The sequence below is a fragment of the Hesperophylax consimilis genome, chromosome 28 (genome assembly GCF_061612785.1).
Source record: "Hesperophylax consimilis isolate HC1 chromosome 28, BYU_Hcon_1.0, whole genome shotgun sequence".
Taxonomy (NCBI): domain Eukaryota; kingdom Metazoa; phylum Arthropoda; class Insecta; order Trichoptera; family Limnephilidae; genus Hesperophylax; species Hesperophylax consimilis.
In genome coordinates this window covers 9,691,258-9,705,269 of record NC_142863.1, presented here as the reverse complement: position 1 = coordinate 9,705,269, position 14,012 = coordinate 9,691,258, and the positions used below count along the sequence as shown (strand labels likewise).

Sequence of the window (14,012 nt, the reverse complement as noted above, 5' to 3'; positions counted from 1 at the left end):
CAACAATGCATTGAAATTATTAAAATTCACTTGAGTGAATCAAATGTAAATCATTTTGAGTGATGAGGCCCATTTCCACCTCGGTGGCTTCGTCAAAAAGCAAAATTGTCGCATCTGGGCTCGGAAAACCCAAGAGTTATTGTTGAAAAGCCTTTTTATCCTCAACGCGTGACTGTTTGGTGCGGTTTATGGTCCGGCGGAGTCATTGGACCTTACTATTTCGAAAATGAGGCTGGAGCAACAGTTACGGTGAATGGATTGCGCTATCGAGAGATGATTAATGATTTTTTATGGCCGGAATTGGATGGTATTAATCTGGACAACGTTTACTTTCAACAAGACGACGCTACGTGCCACACAAGCAATGAAACCATTGATCTTTTACGATTGAATATCAAAATAATAATTATTTTTGGAAAACCCTGTACTATAGAGTTGTCCAGCGCTACGTGCCGATTATCACACGCCTTAAAAACTTCAATTAATTTTTGTGCTAATTGTTATTTAATTATCTTTTGAGCTATCAAGAGGTGTGTATCCTATTAGAATTTACAGTGCAGACTAGACTGACAAAATCAACACGTATATTTGAGTATATTTTTTATTTTATTTTGTAAAGTAAACATTTTAGTATCTTGAGTAAATTGTATAATAACATTGATCTGTTTATCTATTTGACATATAATTTAAACGTACTATTGATATTATTTACTAATTTTTATTTAATTTTATTTATTGACTGTATTGGGTTTTGTAACAGATATGTACCTACATTTGTACATTATCTCTAAATAGTATAAAATAAAGTCGCTATCCGCGTCTGTCTGTTTGTGCGCTTAGTTCTTCTAAACTACGAAACGGATTTAGACAGGGTTTTCATTATCATTTTGAAATTTTTTTCAGAAAGGTTTGTATACAGGGTGTATCGGCACGTACCCGACAAACTTTAACCAGCTATTCTTTAGCACATTTGGAGTAAAAATGTTATGGGCACTTTGCTGTCTGGTAACATTTTTTTTTAATAAAAAAATTATTATTTATATTTTCACCACATGTCACCAATGTTTTATCCTTTGTCAAAGTTTGAAAACCCATCTGGCAATATTTTGTTCGAGTTTCGTTGAATAATGTACGTACTTACCTACGTTGGCGCGCTTTTACAATCACAACGAAATGGCATTGCACCATTCGTCTCATTTTAAACTATTATTATTTAGTGTGTGCGAAAGAGCGAGGACACTTTTTGACACACTTGCTAATAACAGCTGTTGAACACGAGATACAATGCAAATGACAGTGACGGAGTGTGGATTTTTTTTATTTATTTTTTGTTTTTAATGGAAAAAAAATGTTACCGGACAGCAAAGCGCCCATAACATTTTTTACTCCAAATGTGCTGAGGAATAGCTGGTTAAAGTTTGTCGGGTACTTGCCGATACACCCTGTATAAAATACATACCTATTATATTTATAAAAAGTAGAGGAAAGTCGATGTTTTGTAATCAAGTCGAAAAAAAATATACTTTCGAATGCTTACATTGCTAAAGATGTCAAGCTCTTATGAGATACATTCAAATAATGTACTAAGGAAATGTATATCTGAAAAAGGCCTACAGAAAAGTACACAATTTTGTTTGTCTATCTCCAAATCTTAAATAAAAATTAAACCTGCGTACGTTTGTGCTCGTAAAACTCGAAAAGTAGTCCACCGATATCGCTGAAAATTACAAAGTTTGTTCTTATTAGTGCCAGAAGCGTTTAGAGAGTGGTTTGGATGGTAATATAAGTCGGACGCCTGAGGAATATTAAACGCAATATCTCCGCACTAGAATGAGATAAGGAGTCGAATTAATGCCGATGTAATGTAGTTTTTTTAACACGAACATTGTGGTATACAGTAGTGGATGGTGGAAGAAGTTGGAGACGCTTGAGAAAGATATAAGCACTGGCGAAGTATTTCGGGGAACACTAGTTAATTTATAAAAACTCAATGAAACAATGTTCCATTGTTTGCAACCGTAGACTAAATGAGACTAGACACGGCATATTCATTTAAAAATAGCCCCAACACAATTTTGGTTTGGTTCACATGCACATTTATGAAAAGGCCCACGCATTATGTCGCAATGCGAAATGGGCACTGTGCATTGCGTTTTACCTTTTGTTGGTCTATTTTGCTTCTCAGCTATGCTAGGCAAGTTCATTTTTTCAATCACAAAAATAACCGAGTTCCAAATATTTAAATTTGAATTATGTCCATATTAAAACACCTCTGACAACAAATTCTCAGTGGTTTCGCTTACGAGTTTGAACGCTTGTACAAGGAGTTTAAACAGAGTTGGGTTGTTAAGTTCATCTCCATATTTGTGACGTACGCTAGGTGGCGTTATTTTAAAAATGAATTTAACTAGACAGGGCTAATCTAGAATAATACATCAATGTTTGAAACACTATATTTTTTGTTTGTATACGCCTGCACTACTGCACTCGAAGTGACAACAAAAACTTACTACAAATACCGATAACGCGTACTACTTTTGGTCAACGAAACTTTAAATACTTTGCGACAAGACTCTACAAAATTCTTCCTGACAATATAAAACAATGTGATTCATGAAAAAAATTCAAAGACAATATAAAAACTTGGATCAAAAATAAGAATAGGGCCTTTACCGGTGCATTCACCCAAATTCGCAGTTATTGAAATAACCACATTATTGAGCGAATACATCTTAATACAAGTAAAGGTATGTTCAAAGGTTAACTTAAAAAATCACAGGCTAAGCCTAGTAAGGTGGTATTTGAGAAACCTTAACTAACTGTACTATTATCTTCTTTTTTACCTTCATCATATTATTTTTGTATTTTTCTGTTAATTTTATAACCTTAAAAAAAGTTTTCAAATCAATGTGCAATATAAATCAAAATATGCATTTTTTAGTTGTAATGTGTAAACTTTTTTTTAAATATCCGACTTTATGTCCGGGTTAAATCTTCCCCATAGGAAAAACTAAACCCTTCCACACACTTTTCCACAAATGATCATCTAGTCAATCAACATTATGCAAGTGCATTATGTAAGCAAAATAAATATAAAATAATACAAGAACAACACGTCAACTCACCAAAGATCAAATGGGAAAATAATTCACCCCAGATTGACTCCAGATATTTTCATATCAGAGGGTTCGGCTCGGTAGAACTCCTAACTGGACCTATAAATCCTACTGATCCCTCAACATAAATATTTAAAAAATCTTTCGTAATCCTACATGTCTTTAAAATGACTGATTTTTGCATTTTTATATATAAATTATTTGACAGATCTAATACGCCTAAATTTTGAATGAGAGAGCTAGGTATAATGCCAGTAGTCGAAATAACAAATGGTAATATTTTTATAGTCTGAGAAATCCAAATTCTTTTTATCTCATTTCCTAAATCTGTGATTATTATTATTATTATTGTCTGAATAGCTTGGCACTTTTAGACCTTCCTCTACCTATCTCCTTCCCTTCCCCGCTCTCTTCAGCCACTATATGCTGATTGGAGGCTCCACTGGCTCCGGGCAGTTGGGACTTTTTTAAAATTTAATATAATATATTTGTAATCATTAAGTAAGTACCTACTAACTTGTTCATCTTCTTTTTCAGCCCAAGCTGAAGACAGCGCCTTAGATAACGAGCTACCGCAGGTAAGACATTTAAGTTAATATTATTAAGATAATAAAGAAGTGGTGGAACGAGGGGGAGGGGGTAATTTTTGAAAACCACATTTTTACAAAGTAGGTTGAGTGAGGTATCATTTATTATGTTTACATTCGTGTTGAATCGAATGAGACCCCCAAGTCGATAGTATCCACAGACATAGGAATTAATAGACGAGAAGATAATGGCGAGGGGTAAAATCAACTGTTGAAGAACGAAGGGAGTGAAGCTGACTGTGATTCGTCAATAAATCAATCTGACAGTAAATAGGCATCTCGCATTATAATATCACCATTTACTTCTTAAAAGTAAAATCTGCTTTTGAATGAATAGACATTTTTACATGGGAGCGCAAATTACTCGCCACGTTATGAACAAATTTGCGAAGTCCAAATTCGGCAAAAAAATTCGGTTGCATTTTCAGAGTCGAATATTTCGTTTAAGTATTTAGTTAAGAAACTTTTCTAAATGTTCATAATTTACTTCCCAGCAACCAACCAGCTTTGTGTTTCGCGTCCAGACGTTTCTCGGTGTGATAGTAACAACTGATTCATATTATACGATGTGAATATGCTTAAAATAAAGTAAAATAATGCTTATATATGGAATGTAATACGACAATTGGGTTTATTCTCTTTTTCACATCTATTTTTACAAGTTTTCATAGTACAAGTCAACATTTTGCCGTGTTATTTCGTAAAATGAACCGATGATGCCTCGACCATAGTTCGCACAAGAATGATGACGTCACGTTTTCAAATTTCACTTGAGGCCATACGCGAGCCCAGCCGGCTCCAATGGAACCGGTATGGGGAGTGGGGATAATACGCTTTCAATCACTTAGGGCAGGTCTACTAATATTCATATGTCTATGATAGTATCAATGTTTGGCAATGTAGAAACATGAAAATAATACAGTAAACGTGAAAATAATAGAGTAAACATGAAAGTAAGACATTAACATCAAAATGAGACAGTATTTAATGTAGAAACATGAAAATAAGTCAGTAAACATGAAAATAAGAAAGTGTTAAATGTAAAAAAATAAAAATAAGACAGCAAACATGAAAATAATACAGTGTTTTATCTAGAAACATGGAAATAAGATAGTAAACATGAAAATAAGAAAGTGTTTAATGTAGATACATAAAAAATAAGACAGTAAAAATGAAAATAATATAGTGTTTAATGTAGAAACATGAAAATAAGACAGTGTTTAATGTAGAAACATGGAAATAAGACATTAAACATGAAAATAAGAAAATGTTTAATGTACAAACATACAAATAAGACTGTAAACATGAAAATAAGAAAGTGTTTAATGTAGAAACATAAAAATAAGACAGCAAACATGAAAATAATACAGTGTTTAATCTAGAAACATGGAAATAAGACAGTAAACATGAAAATAAGAAAGTGTTTAATGTAGATACATAAAAATAAGACAGTAAACATGAAAATAAGATAGTGTTTAATGTAGATTCACGAAAATCAGACAGTAAACATGAAAATAAGACAATGTTTAATGTAGAAACATGAAAATAAGACAATGTTTAATGTAGAAACATGAAAATAAGACAGTGTTTAATGAAGATACATGAAAATAAGACAGTAAACATGAAAATAAGACGGTGTTTAGTGTAGAAACTAAAAATAACACAATTATTCAAGCAAATAATATTTTCTTAGGACGGGTTGTTTCGGAGAATTTGAACAATTCATCAAATTTCAACGTTCATTTTCAAGCTCTGTGAAATATTTTTTCAAGTTCTGTTTTTATTTCAGTTTTGTCAAGCAACTAGCCTACACTGATATAGTAACAGAACTTGAATAGGACTTTCAAAGAACCTGAAAATGAACGTTGAAATTTGATGAATTGTTCAAATTCTCCGAAACAACCCATCCTTAGTGGTTAAGCGGCTAAGCGTCATAATAAACAATTTGTTTTGGTTTAGTTTATAATAAGGAACTTCGGTCCTTTTTTTTTTTTGAACAATAATGAATTTCGAACTTAAATACAGGAATATATTTTTTTCTTTGCTATAGGTAGTTTTTATAGATAATATAATTATTATAATTTCTTTGATACATAGGAAAATAATCTTCAATCTGTGTATAAAAATGTAAGTGATTGTTTGTTAAAAATCTTAAATCTCTGAAAGTTTTTCACAGATTGCTTTGAAATTTTGACACAACTTTGCATTTGAATACGTGTTTTTATGTACCTATATTATATAGATGTCACCTGTGACAGGTAAAAACATGCTTTTTTGAAAAAACAACGCCATCTGTGGAAAGTAAAAGCAACAATTGTTTTTCTTTCTGTACAGACAGACGGACTCACGGCGACGTATTACAATGGGTACAGCTAGTATTATGTAAAAATTTAGCCTGAGTATGTTTGTGCTCGCAAAACTCAAAAAGTAGTCTACCGATATCGCTGAGAATTTTAGGGTTTATTCTTATTAGTGCCAGGAGTGTTTAGAGAGTGGTTATTATATTAAAAGGTGGAAAAAGTCTGAGACGCTCAGAAAGTATTTAATTTAATAACTCCTTCACACTCCACCCTCCAACCACCATATTTTAACTCCTTCACATTTCAAACTCCAACCACCATATATTTTTTAATTTTTTTTTCTTTTCTAAATGATATTTATTTATATATATATACACCTAAAAAGGCTTTTATTTGATAACTCCTTCACAATCCGAACTCCAATCACCATTTTTAATAACTCCTTCACACTCCACCCTCCAACCACCATATTTAATAACTCCTTCACACTTCAAACTCCAACTACCGTATTTAATAACTCCTTCACTCTCTAACCCTCATATTTAATAACTGCTTCACACTCCAAACACCAACCACCATATTTATCATCCGTTTAAAAAAAAGCCATAAAATCCAACAATATCTTTTACCTTATCACAATACACCACACCATTTTTTCTAGTAATCCCGATATTATTGTTAATCATGCAAATAAATACTTCTCAAAAATAGGTGAACAACTCGCAAAAAATATCGATGTAAACCATACCAACTCCAGTTCACTAAGCTGTAATACAAATTTGCCCAACAACTTGCATTTTAGTCTAAAACAAATTTCAAATGAAGATACTAGATTGATCATAAACTCATTAAAAAACTCGTCTTCAACTGGCTTGGACGATATATCAAATATTGCCTTAAAAAAACTTGTATCAGAAATAGCCACTCCCTTAACAAATCTTATTAACCTAAGCATCCTAAAAGGCCGATTTCCCGACAATCTAAAACACGGAATCATAATCCCAATACATAAAGGAGGCTCTAGAGCGGACATAACGAACTATCGTCCAATTACATTACTAAATTCACTATCTAAAGTCTTTGAAAAAACTATTAATAATCAACTAATTGAATACCTTGAACAAAATAACATACTATCACTCAACCAGTTTGGATTCAGGAAAAATAAAGGCACCTCCGAAGCCCTGGCAACAGTTACCGATTTTCTAAATGAAAACTTAGACAAGGGATCAAAATGCATATCAATATTCTTAGACCTGTGCAAAGCATTCGATACTATCTCTCACTCTAAACTTTTACAAAAACTATCTAATATTGGTATAAATGGTGATGAACTTACTATTATTAGTGATTACCTGTCAAACCGAAAGCAAAGTGTGAAAATCAACAACTGCAATAGCAATCAATTACCAATTAGCTACGGCGTGCCTCAAGGAAGTGTTTTAGGTCCTACCCTGTTCTTAATATACATAAATGAATTATGTAATCTTCAAATAGATGCCAAAATTGTAAGTTTCGCTGATGATACGATTCTCCTCTTCAAATCAAGCAATTGGAATGATGTATACATAAAAGCTAACAGGGGCATAACTGTGGTTAAAAGATGGTTAAACAATAATACACTTACAATGAATGTGACCAAAACTAAATACATTGAATTTAGTATTAATCCTTCCTTAAGAAACCCAGAAAATCAAATTAAAATTTGTGCTTGCAACCTGACAAATCCGATAATATGTGATTGTCCTTATTTAGAACAGGTAACTAAAATTAAATACTTAGGTATTATTTTTGATAGCAATTTAAAGTGGAAAGAACATATAACCTCTACAGCAAACAAACTTAGAAAATTCATTTATTTTTTTAGACAAACTCGCAACTTTCTCAACCTAAGCCAGCTCAAAACAATCTACTATGCACTTTGTCAATCTTTAATAGAGTATGGTATCATAGCATGGGGAGGAGCAAACGCTGCCGCCATTGATCCAATATCTAAAGCTCAGAAACTTATAATAAAGATTATCCTCAAACTACCAATCACAAGCAGTTCGGATGAAATCTTTAGGAAAATCTGTGTTATGGACATTAGGCAACTTTATGCCAAAAACATACTAACATACCTCTTCAAACACAAAACTACTTTTGAAAATATCCAAACTGCTCGTGATACTAGAACAAAAGGACATAATTTCTTACAAATCCCTTTCGCTAAAACAACTTTTGGCCAGAGAAATTTTAGATATTTTGCAACAAGGCTATATAATGCTCTCCCACTAGCCATTAGACTGAACGAATTTTTTCTGAAATATAAAACAGACATCAAATCTTGGATCATCAGCCAAGACAGATCCATGATAAATTTTTTTATAAAAATCCCTACATAAGTATGTACTCCAACTAGATGCTGATTAACAAATGTATCATTTATTATTATTATTTATTATTTTCTATCTTTTTCACAATGTCATTTAATGTAGTGAAATATTTAATGTATCAAAAAATATGTAAACATTTTTAATGTATCAAATACGTCTGTCTCGACACAGGTTTATCCTAGTGAGACAGACATCGAAAAAAAAAACCTGTAAAAGAAACTTTATATTGATAATAAAAAAAAATAAATAAAAAAAACCATAGATCTACAATATTACATACGAATAATCATAATAACTGTAACTTCAATATATAATAATTATATTCACCATTCTTTTTGTTCTGAATTATTCATATTTGCATTATTTATAGCTTTGCTCCCGTACAGCATATTCTAAATTGTTAGGTACTTGACGTTAGAAAAAAAATAAAACAGTTTTTTTTTACTACAATATTTATTTATTTATTTATTTTTTATAAATATATAAATTACAAACAAAATGAACCTTTGTCTGTCCAAGTGGGAAGGATTTCCGTTTCAGGACAGCCAAATTGTGCATTTAGTACATAATATTCTTACAATGGAATGAGGGTGCTGTCAAAACAAATTTTGAGAACATTGTTGATTGCATTCGAAGTGACAGGATGGTTTCTTTATCCTTGAAAGAATCGCAAAGATGTAATTTATTACCAGGGTCAATTTGAATAACATTAGTAATTGCATTCAGAACAGATGAATGGTTTCTTTCGGGATATCACAAGTCTTAGATTTTGGAGAAAATTCACAATTATATAGTTAGAATTTCCACATTTATAAATCAGTATAACACATATGAATCCTATAGTACTATATTTTTAGAATTTATTAGGTGATAGAAATTACACATTACTAGACCAGAATATATGCCGTATGACCTATGAATTTCCAATTAAAATATAAAACTATAGATTTACTATTGACAATATATCTATTTTCAATTTTCTACCTAGTTGCGCCATCTGTTGGGGCGGCTAGTATATAAATTCGAAGATTTTTTGAACTGAGGATTGAACCTTCCTCCCCTGGACCCTAATTGGATAATACCGACATTTATTTTGCATATTTTGCATATTGACTGCTGTTAATTTTTAAATATAATGTCCAATTTCAGAGAAATGCACGTGTGTGCATTGACATCTACAACGAGTCAGCTCGATCGGATCTCGGGAATTGGATTAATTTCCTCTTCCAAGATTCCATTTCAATCATTCATTGGTTGATTTATTCAATGAAGAAAACAAAACCGAAATTCAAATGCATGTATTTAAAAAAAAAATTAATAAAATTAACTTTTTGGACAACTTTAAAAACAGTGTAATTTTTTTTGGTTATTCAAATTCGATGATCGTGTATCCACACTCTACACTGCGACTTGTTTTCTCTTTCTCCCTAATAACAATAAGTAGGAGTAAGCGTGACGAATGGCTGTTTCTCAGTGACGTTTGGCAAGCATATCATTCATCGTCAGAAGTTTGTATATATGCACCAATACACACAATCTTGCTTGTGTTTGTGTTGTGATATCTACATGCCTATATGTATACTTACCACTTACCATGGATGGTAAATATACAAAAAAAAAGAAAATTCAGACAGAGCTTATATTAGACCTTTTTTCCATCAAACTTTGAAAGTTCAGATTGCTAATCGATACACTATACACTGTGAGTTAATTTAGTTAGTAAATAACACTTTCTTGAAACTGGAAAGAGTGAAAACTCTTGAAAAAACACGAAATTTAACTTTACTTGTAAAAACTAATTTTAAAAAAAAAGTAATTTTCTGGAAAAAATCTTGTATTATAGGTAGATACTTTATCGCTTGTCTGAATTCTTGACACAATCAGTTCCAATTTTGAAAATGACACCAAGCCCATCGTTCCACAGGTAGGCAAGCTATTGACATAAACATGCTGTAAGAAGACCCTGCACAGAAAAGTTCCACACTGAACTGTCTTGCAGACCGTTGCCTTTCTATAGGGAACTTAATTTTCTGCGCAGGGTTTTGCAACATTTGGTTTATTTCGTTTGCTTACCGACCCTTGGGATGACGGGCTTAAATTCAAAACAAATCCGAGTTCATTGAACTGGAGATACAATCAAGTAATTTTCTTTTTGAAGTGAAACTTCTTTAGGCGCGTAATTCGGGGACGGAGTAAAACCGAGTCAGGATCGACACGAAAATGCGGGTACCCCCACCACCGCTCACCGTTCACTGTCCCTCTCTCACCATATGCGCTTGTTGAGGTGGGGGAGCCGCTCACGAACGTTTTGCTTTGAGTTACGAGCGAGATACGAGTTCGGTTTAGCAGGTCGGCCGGTAGCGCACTTGCGCGGCCACGCCCACCACGGCCAGTGAATCAGTTAGCAGCGTGCTCCCGCTGTGATAAGTTGTGTTCGCGTTTTGTGTTGCGTTTACATTTACATTTATAGTTGTAGTTCATTTAATTAATTCATTTAATTTTTGATGAAATGAAAATAGAGAGAGAGGAATACTAGAAGTTTCACTTCTGTCTTGCGTAGGCTTGACACACCCACTTTTTTTTTCTAGAGTGACCAGCCTGTCATCAAGAAATGCAGTCCAGGCGAGGAGTTCCGGCTGGACTGCAACACGTGTCTCTGTACCAGCGACGGATCGGACTACGCATGCACCAGGAACGACTGCGACAAACAGCCCGTCAGAAGGGGTAAGATACTCAACCAAAGCAAGGGAGATGGACCATGAGTCATTTAAAATGTGTGAATTCCATGCAAAAGTCCTAACCCAACTTCTCTATAGCGTCTGCAGCCGATCGGCTACGACATCCTAGTTTGGAGTATGTCATACTGGTTTCAATTCACTTAAAAATCATTCTAACAAATACAAAAATAACAATAATGATTATGGGGTACTCTTAAGATTACTCATAAACTACTCACTCATATAGGGTGCTAATTTCATTTTTTAAGAAAAAAACACTTTTAGCAAGGATACGCTTTAAAATATTAACATGAATTATTTGTTTGCGCCTGTGCATACGCAATATGAATATGAATAAATAGTTTTGTCGATGTGCAACTCAATTCTTTCAAGAAATGCATAAAAATACAATATTGTATTGTAGTTTCGGCAAATGATTAAAGAATATAGTTTAGACTTTTTATCAAATTGTAATAAGCTGATAAGCTTAATAACATGATCATTGTCCTCTCCTGCTGATCGAAATTTGTTCAAAAACTGAAATTTGTTCTAAAGATGAAATTTGTTCAAAGATGAAATTTGTTCAAAATATGAAATTTTTTCAAAAGATGAAATTTGTTCAAAATATGAAATTTGTTCAAAATATAAACTTTGTTCAAAAACTCAAATTTGTTCAAAAGATGACATTTGTTTAAAAGCTGAAATTTGTTCAAAAGCAGAAATTTGTTCAAAAGCTGAAATTTGTTCAAAATCTGAAATTTGTTTAAAATCTGAAATGACTATCGTCATTTAATGGGAACCGAATGGCTATTAACGACAATATTACATTTGAATTTGGGATTTAATATCGTATTGGTTAGATAACACTAATATCATTGGTACTCAGCTCGACCACCGGAGAGTGTTGATCCATGGAAAAATTTTGTCACAGCTCAAATGTTTATAGATTTTTTTATCAGTAACATAAAACACTGCAAATTGCACTCTTATTTTCTGCAGACGCCACCAGTATGTACAGTCCAGACTTCAAGTGCACTCCTGGTTCAACCTTCAAGGATGACGAGGACTGCAACACATGCACTTGTTTACAAGATGGACATACTGCGGCTTGCACCGAGATGGCCTGTTTAGGACCACGCAGTCGCAGAGGTATGTATATATGATTAATAACATTCTATGTCAAACCCTAAAGCCCAGTACAGATATTAGCAATGCAACAAAGGTTGTAACAAACTACCATGGTGTTCATGCCAGCAAACTACACACTATGGTAATTTGTTACAACTGTTGGTGTTTCGTAGAAATTGAAATGTAACATTGTCATCAAAGAGTCAATCAGCACCATTTTGTTTTTTCTGTTTTTGATCAACAGAAAACTTCAACTGTCATGTTGGTAGACTTATCAGATGATCACAATTTTGATAGAAAGCTGAAATGGAAAATAGGCTATTGTGTGTTCTGGCCAACCATTTGGTGACAATCTTACATTTGAATATCTGCATAATAGGTAATTACTCAATTTGAGAGGCGGGTATGGGTTCCGCCGCCCCAGGAACCATTTATTAAAGGATTCAAACCCCTCCGAAATATTTTTGATTATTTTTATATGTAACTCAGAAACCTGCAAATTCCACTCTTGTTTTCTGCAGACGCCACCAGTATGTACAGTCCAGACTTCAAGTGCACTCCTGGTTCAACCTTCAAGGATGACGAGGACTGCAACACATGTACTTGTATGGATGATGGCCATACGGCAGCTTGCACTGATATGGCCTGTTACAAACCACGTAGCCGCAGAGGTAGTTTGAAAAAAAATTTCCTCAGCATAAACAAAAAAACTTGTGTCTGAACTGCTCCCAATCGTCTGGAGCAAATGGGAAGAGATGAGGAAGGACCTGGATATTAAGATCTAGTCACCAAACACACCTAAGGCCAATTCAAGCAACGTTTCAATTCCAAATGGTAGTCTTTAGCCAGGGCGATACTGAGAGAAGATCTACTTCTGACTTCAAAAGCCAAGCAAAAACTTGATTTTTTGATTTAAGACTTCTAACTGCTCTCAACATTCCATGGCATCCTTATGTTATGGGACTCAAAAATAGTAGGGAGGGAAAGAAGATGGGGAAGAGGAAGACGGGAAAGTACCTGGCTATTCAGATCTGGTCACCAAACATGGCTAAAGCCATTTCATCAATGTTTTAGTTCTGTATTGTGGTCTTTCAACAGGATGATTCTTCACAGAATTTGAACGATTTACCCAATTTTTAAGTTAATATTCAAGTTCTGTAAAAGTCCTGTTCAAGTTCTGTTACTATTTAAGTACTGCGAAACAACCAGCCCATGATGAAATGATAACCAAACTGGAATTTTACCTTTGAATTTTGATGCATTGTTAATATTAAACAACCGAAACAACCCGTCTTTAGAGTGTCTTCTGCTTTTGACTTCAAAGCCAAGGAAAAACATGAACATGTTAGTTAATTTAGCGTCTATATAACAGTCATATCATACATCTTTTCTTGTAAATTCCAGATGCCACGAGCATGTCCAGCCCTGACTTCAAGTGCACTCCTGGACAATCTTTCAAGCATGACGACGGCTGCAACACGTGCACTTGTGCAGATGACGGACACACCGCGGCTTGCACTCTGAGACTGTGCTTGAGAAAGAGAAGAGGTTGGTTGTCAACTAGTATTGCATCAAAATATACTGTGCGCCATAAGTTTTTGCACTTTTGGTATCGTACCCAAAAGCTCAGCTCTTGGAACTCCAATTCACCCTGATGGAAAAAATGCTCAGATACCTGGAAAGACCGATTGTGGAACCAGAAGACAACCAAATATCCAATGACAACCTTGGTAAACTGTATTAATCAATGAGGTTAGATCGGAGAATGGGCGTGTGGCCTAAGTGCTCA

The 14,012-nt window shown here is 33.7% G+C and overlaps 1 protein-coding gene across 15 annotated transcripts in view; it reads left to right on the top strand.

Annotated features, from left to right (window-relative positions):
• Positions 1 to 14,012, top strand: part of LOC149410143 (uncharacterized) — a 92,285-nt gene that overhangs the window by 41,568 nt on the left and 36,705 nt on the right. For 14 of the 15 annotated variants that reach the window (XM_089648662.1, XM_089648656.1, XM_089648651.1 and 11 more), the window contains exons 2-6: positions 3,654 to 3,694; positions 10,967 to 11,102; positions 12,095 to 12,244; positions 12,745 to 12,894; positions 13,628 to 13,771. In XM_089648662.1, coding sequence (XP_089504788.1) covers positions 3,654 to 3,694; positions 10,967 to 11,102; positions 12,095 to 12,244; positions 12,745 to 12,894; positions 13,628 to 13,771 — 621 coding nt within the window. The remainder of the gene's footprint in view (positions 1 to 3,653; positions 3,695 to 10,966; positions 11,103 to 12,094; positions 12,245 to 12,744; positions 12,895 to 13,627; positions 13,772 to 14,012) is intronic. The other variant, XM_089648657.1, reaches the window with a different exon arrangement.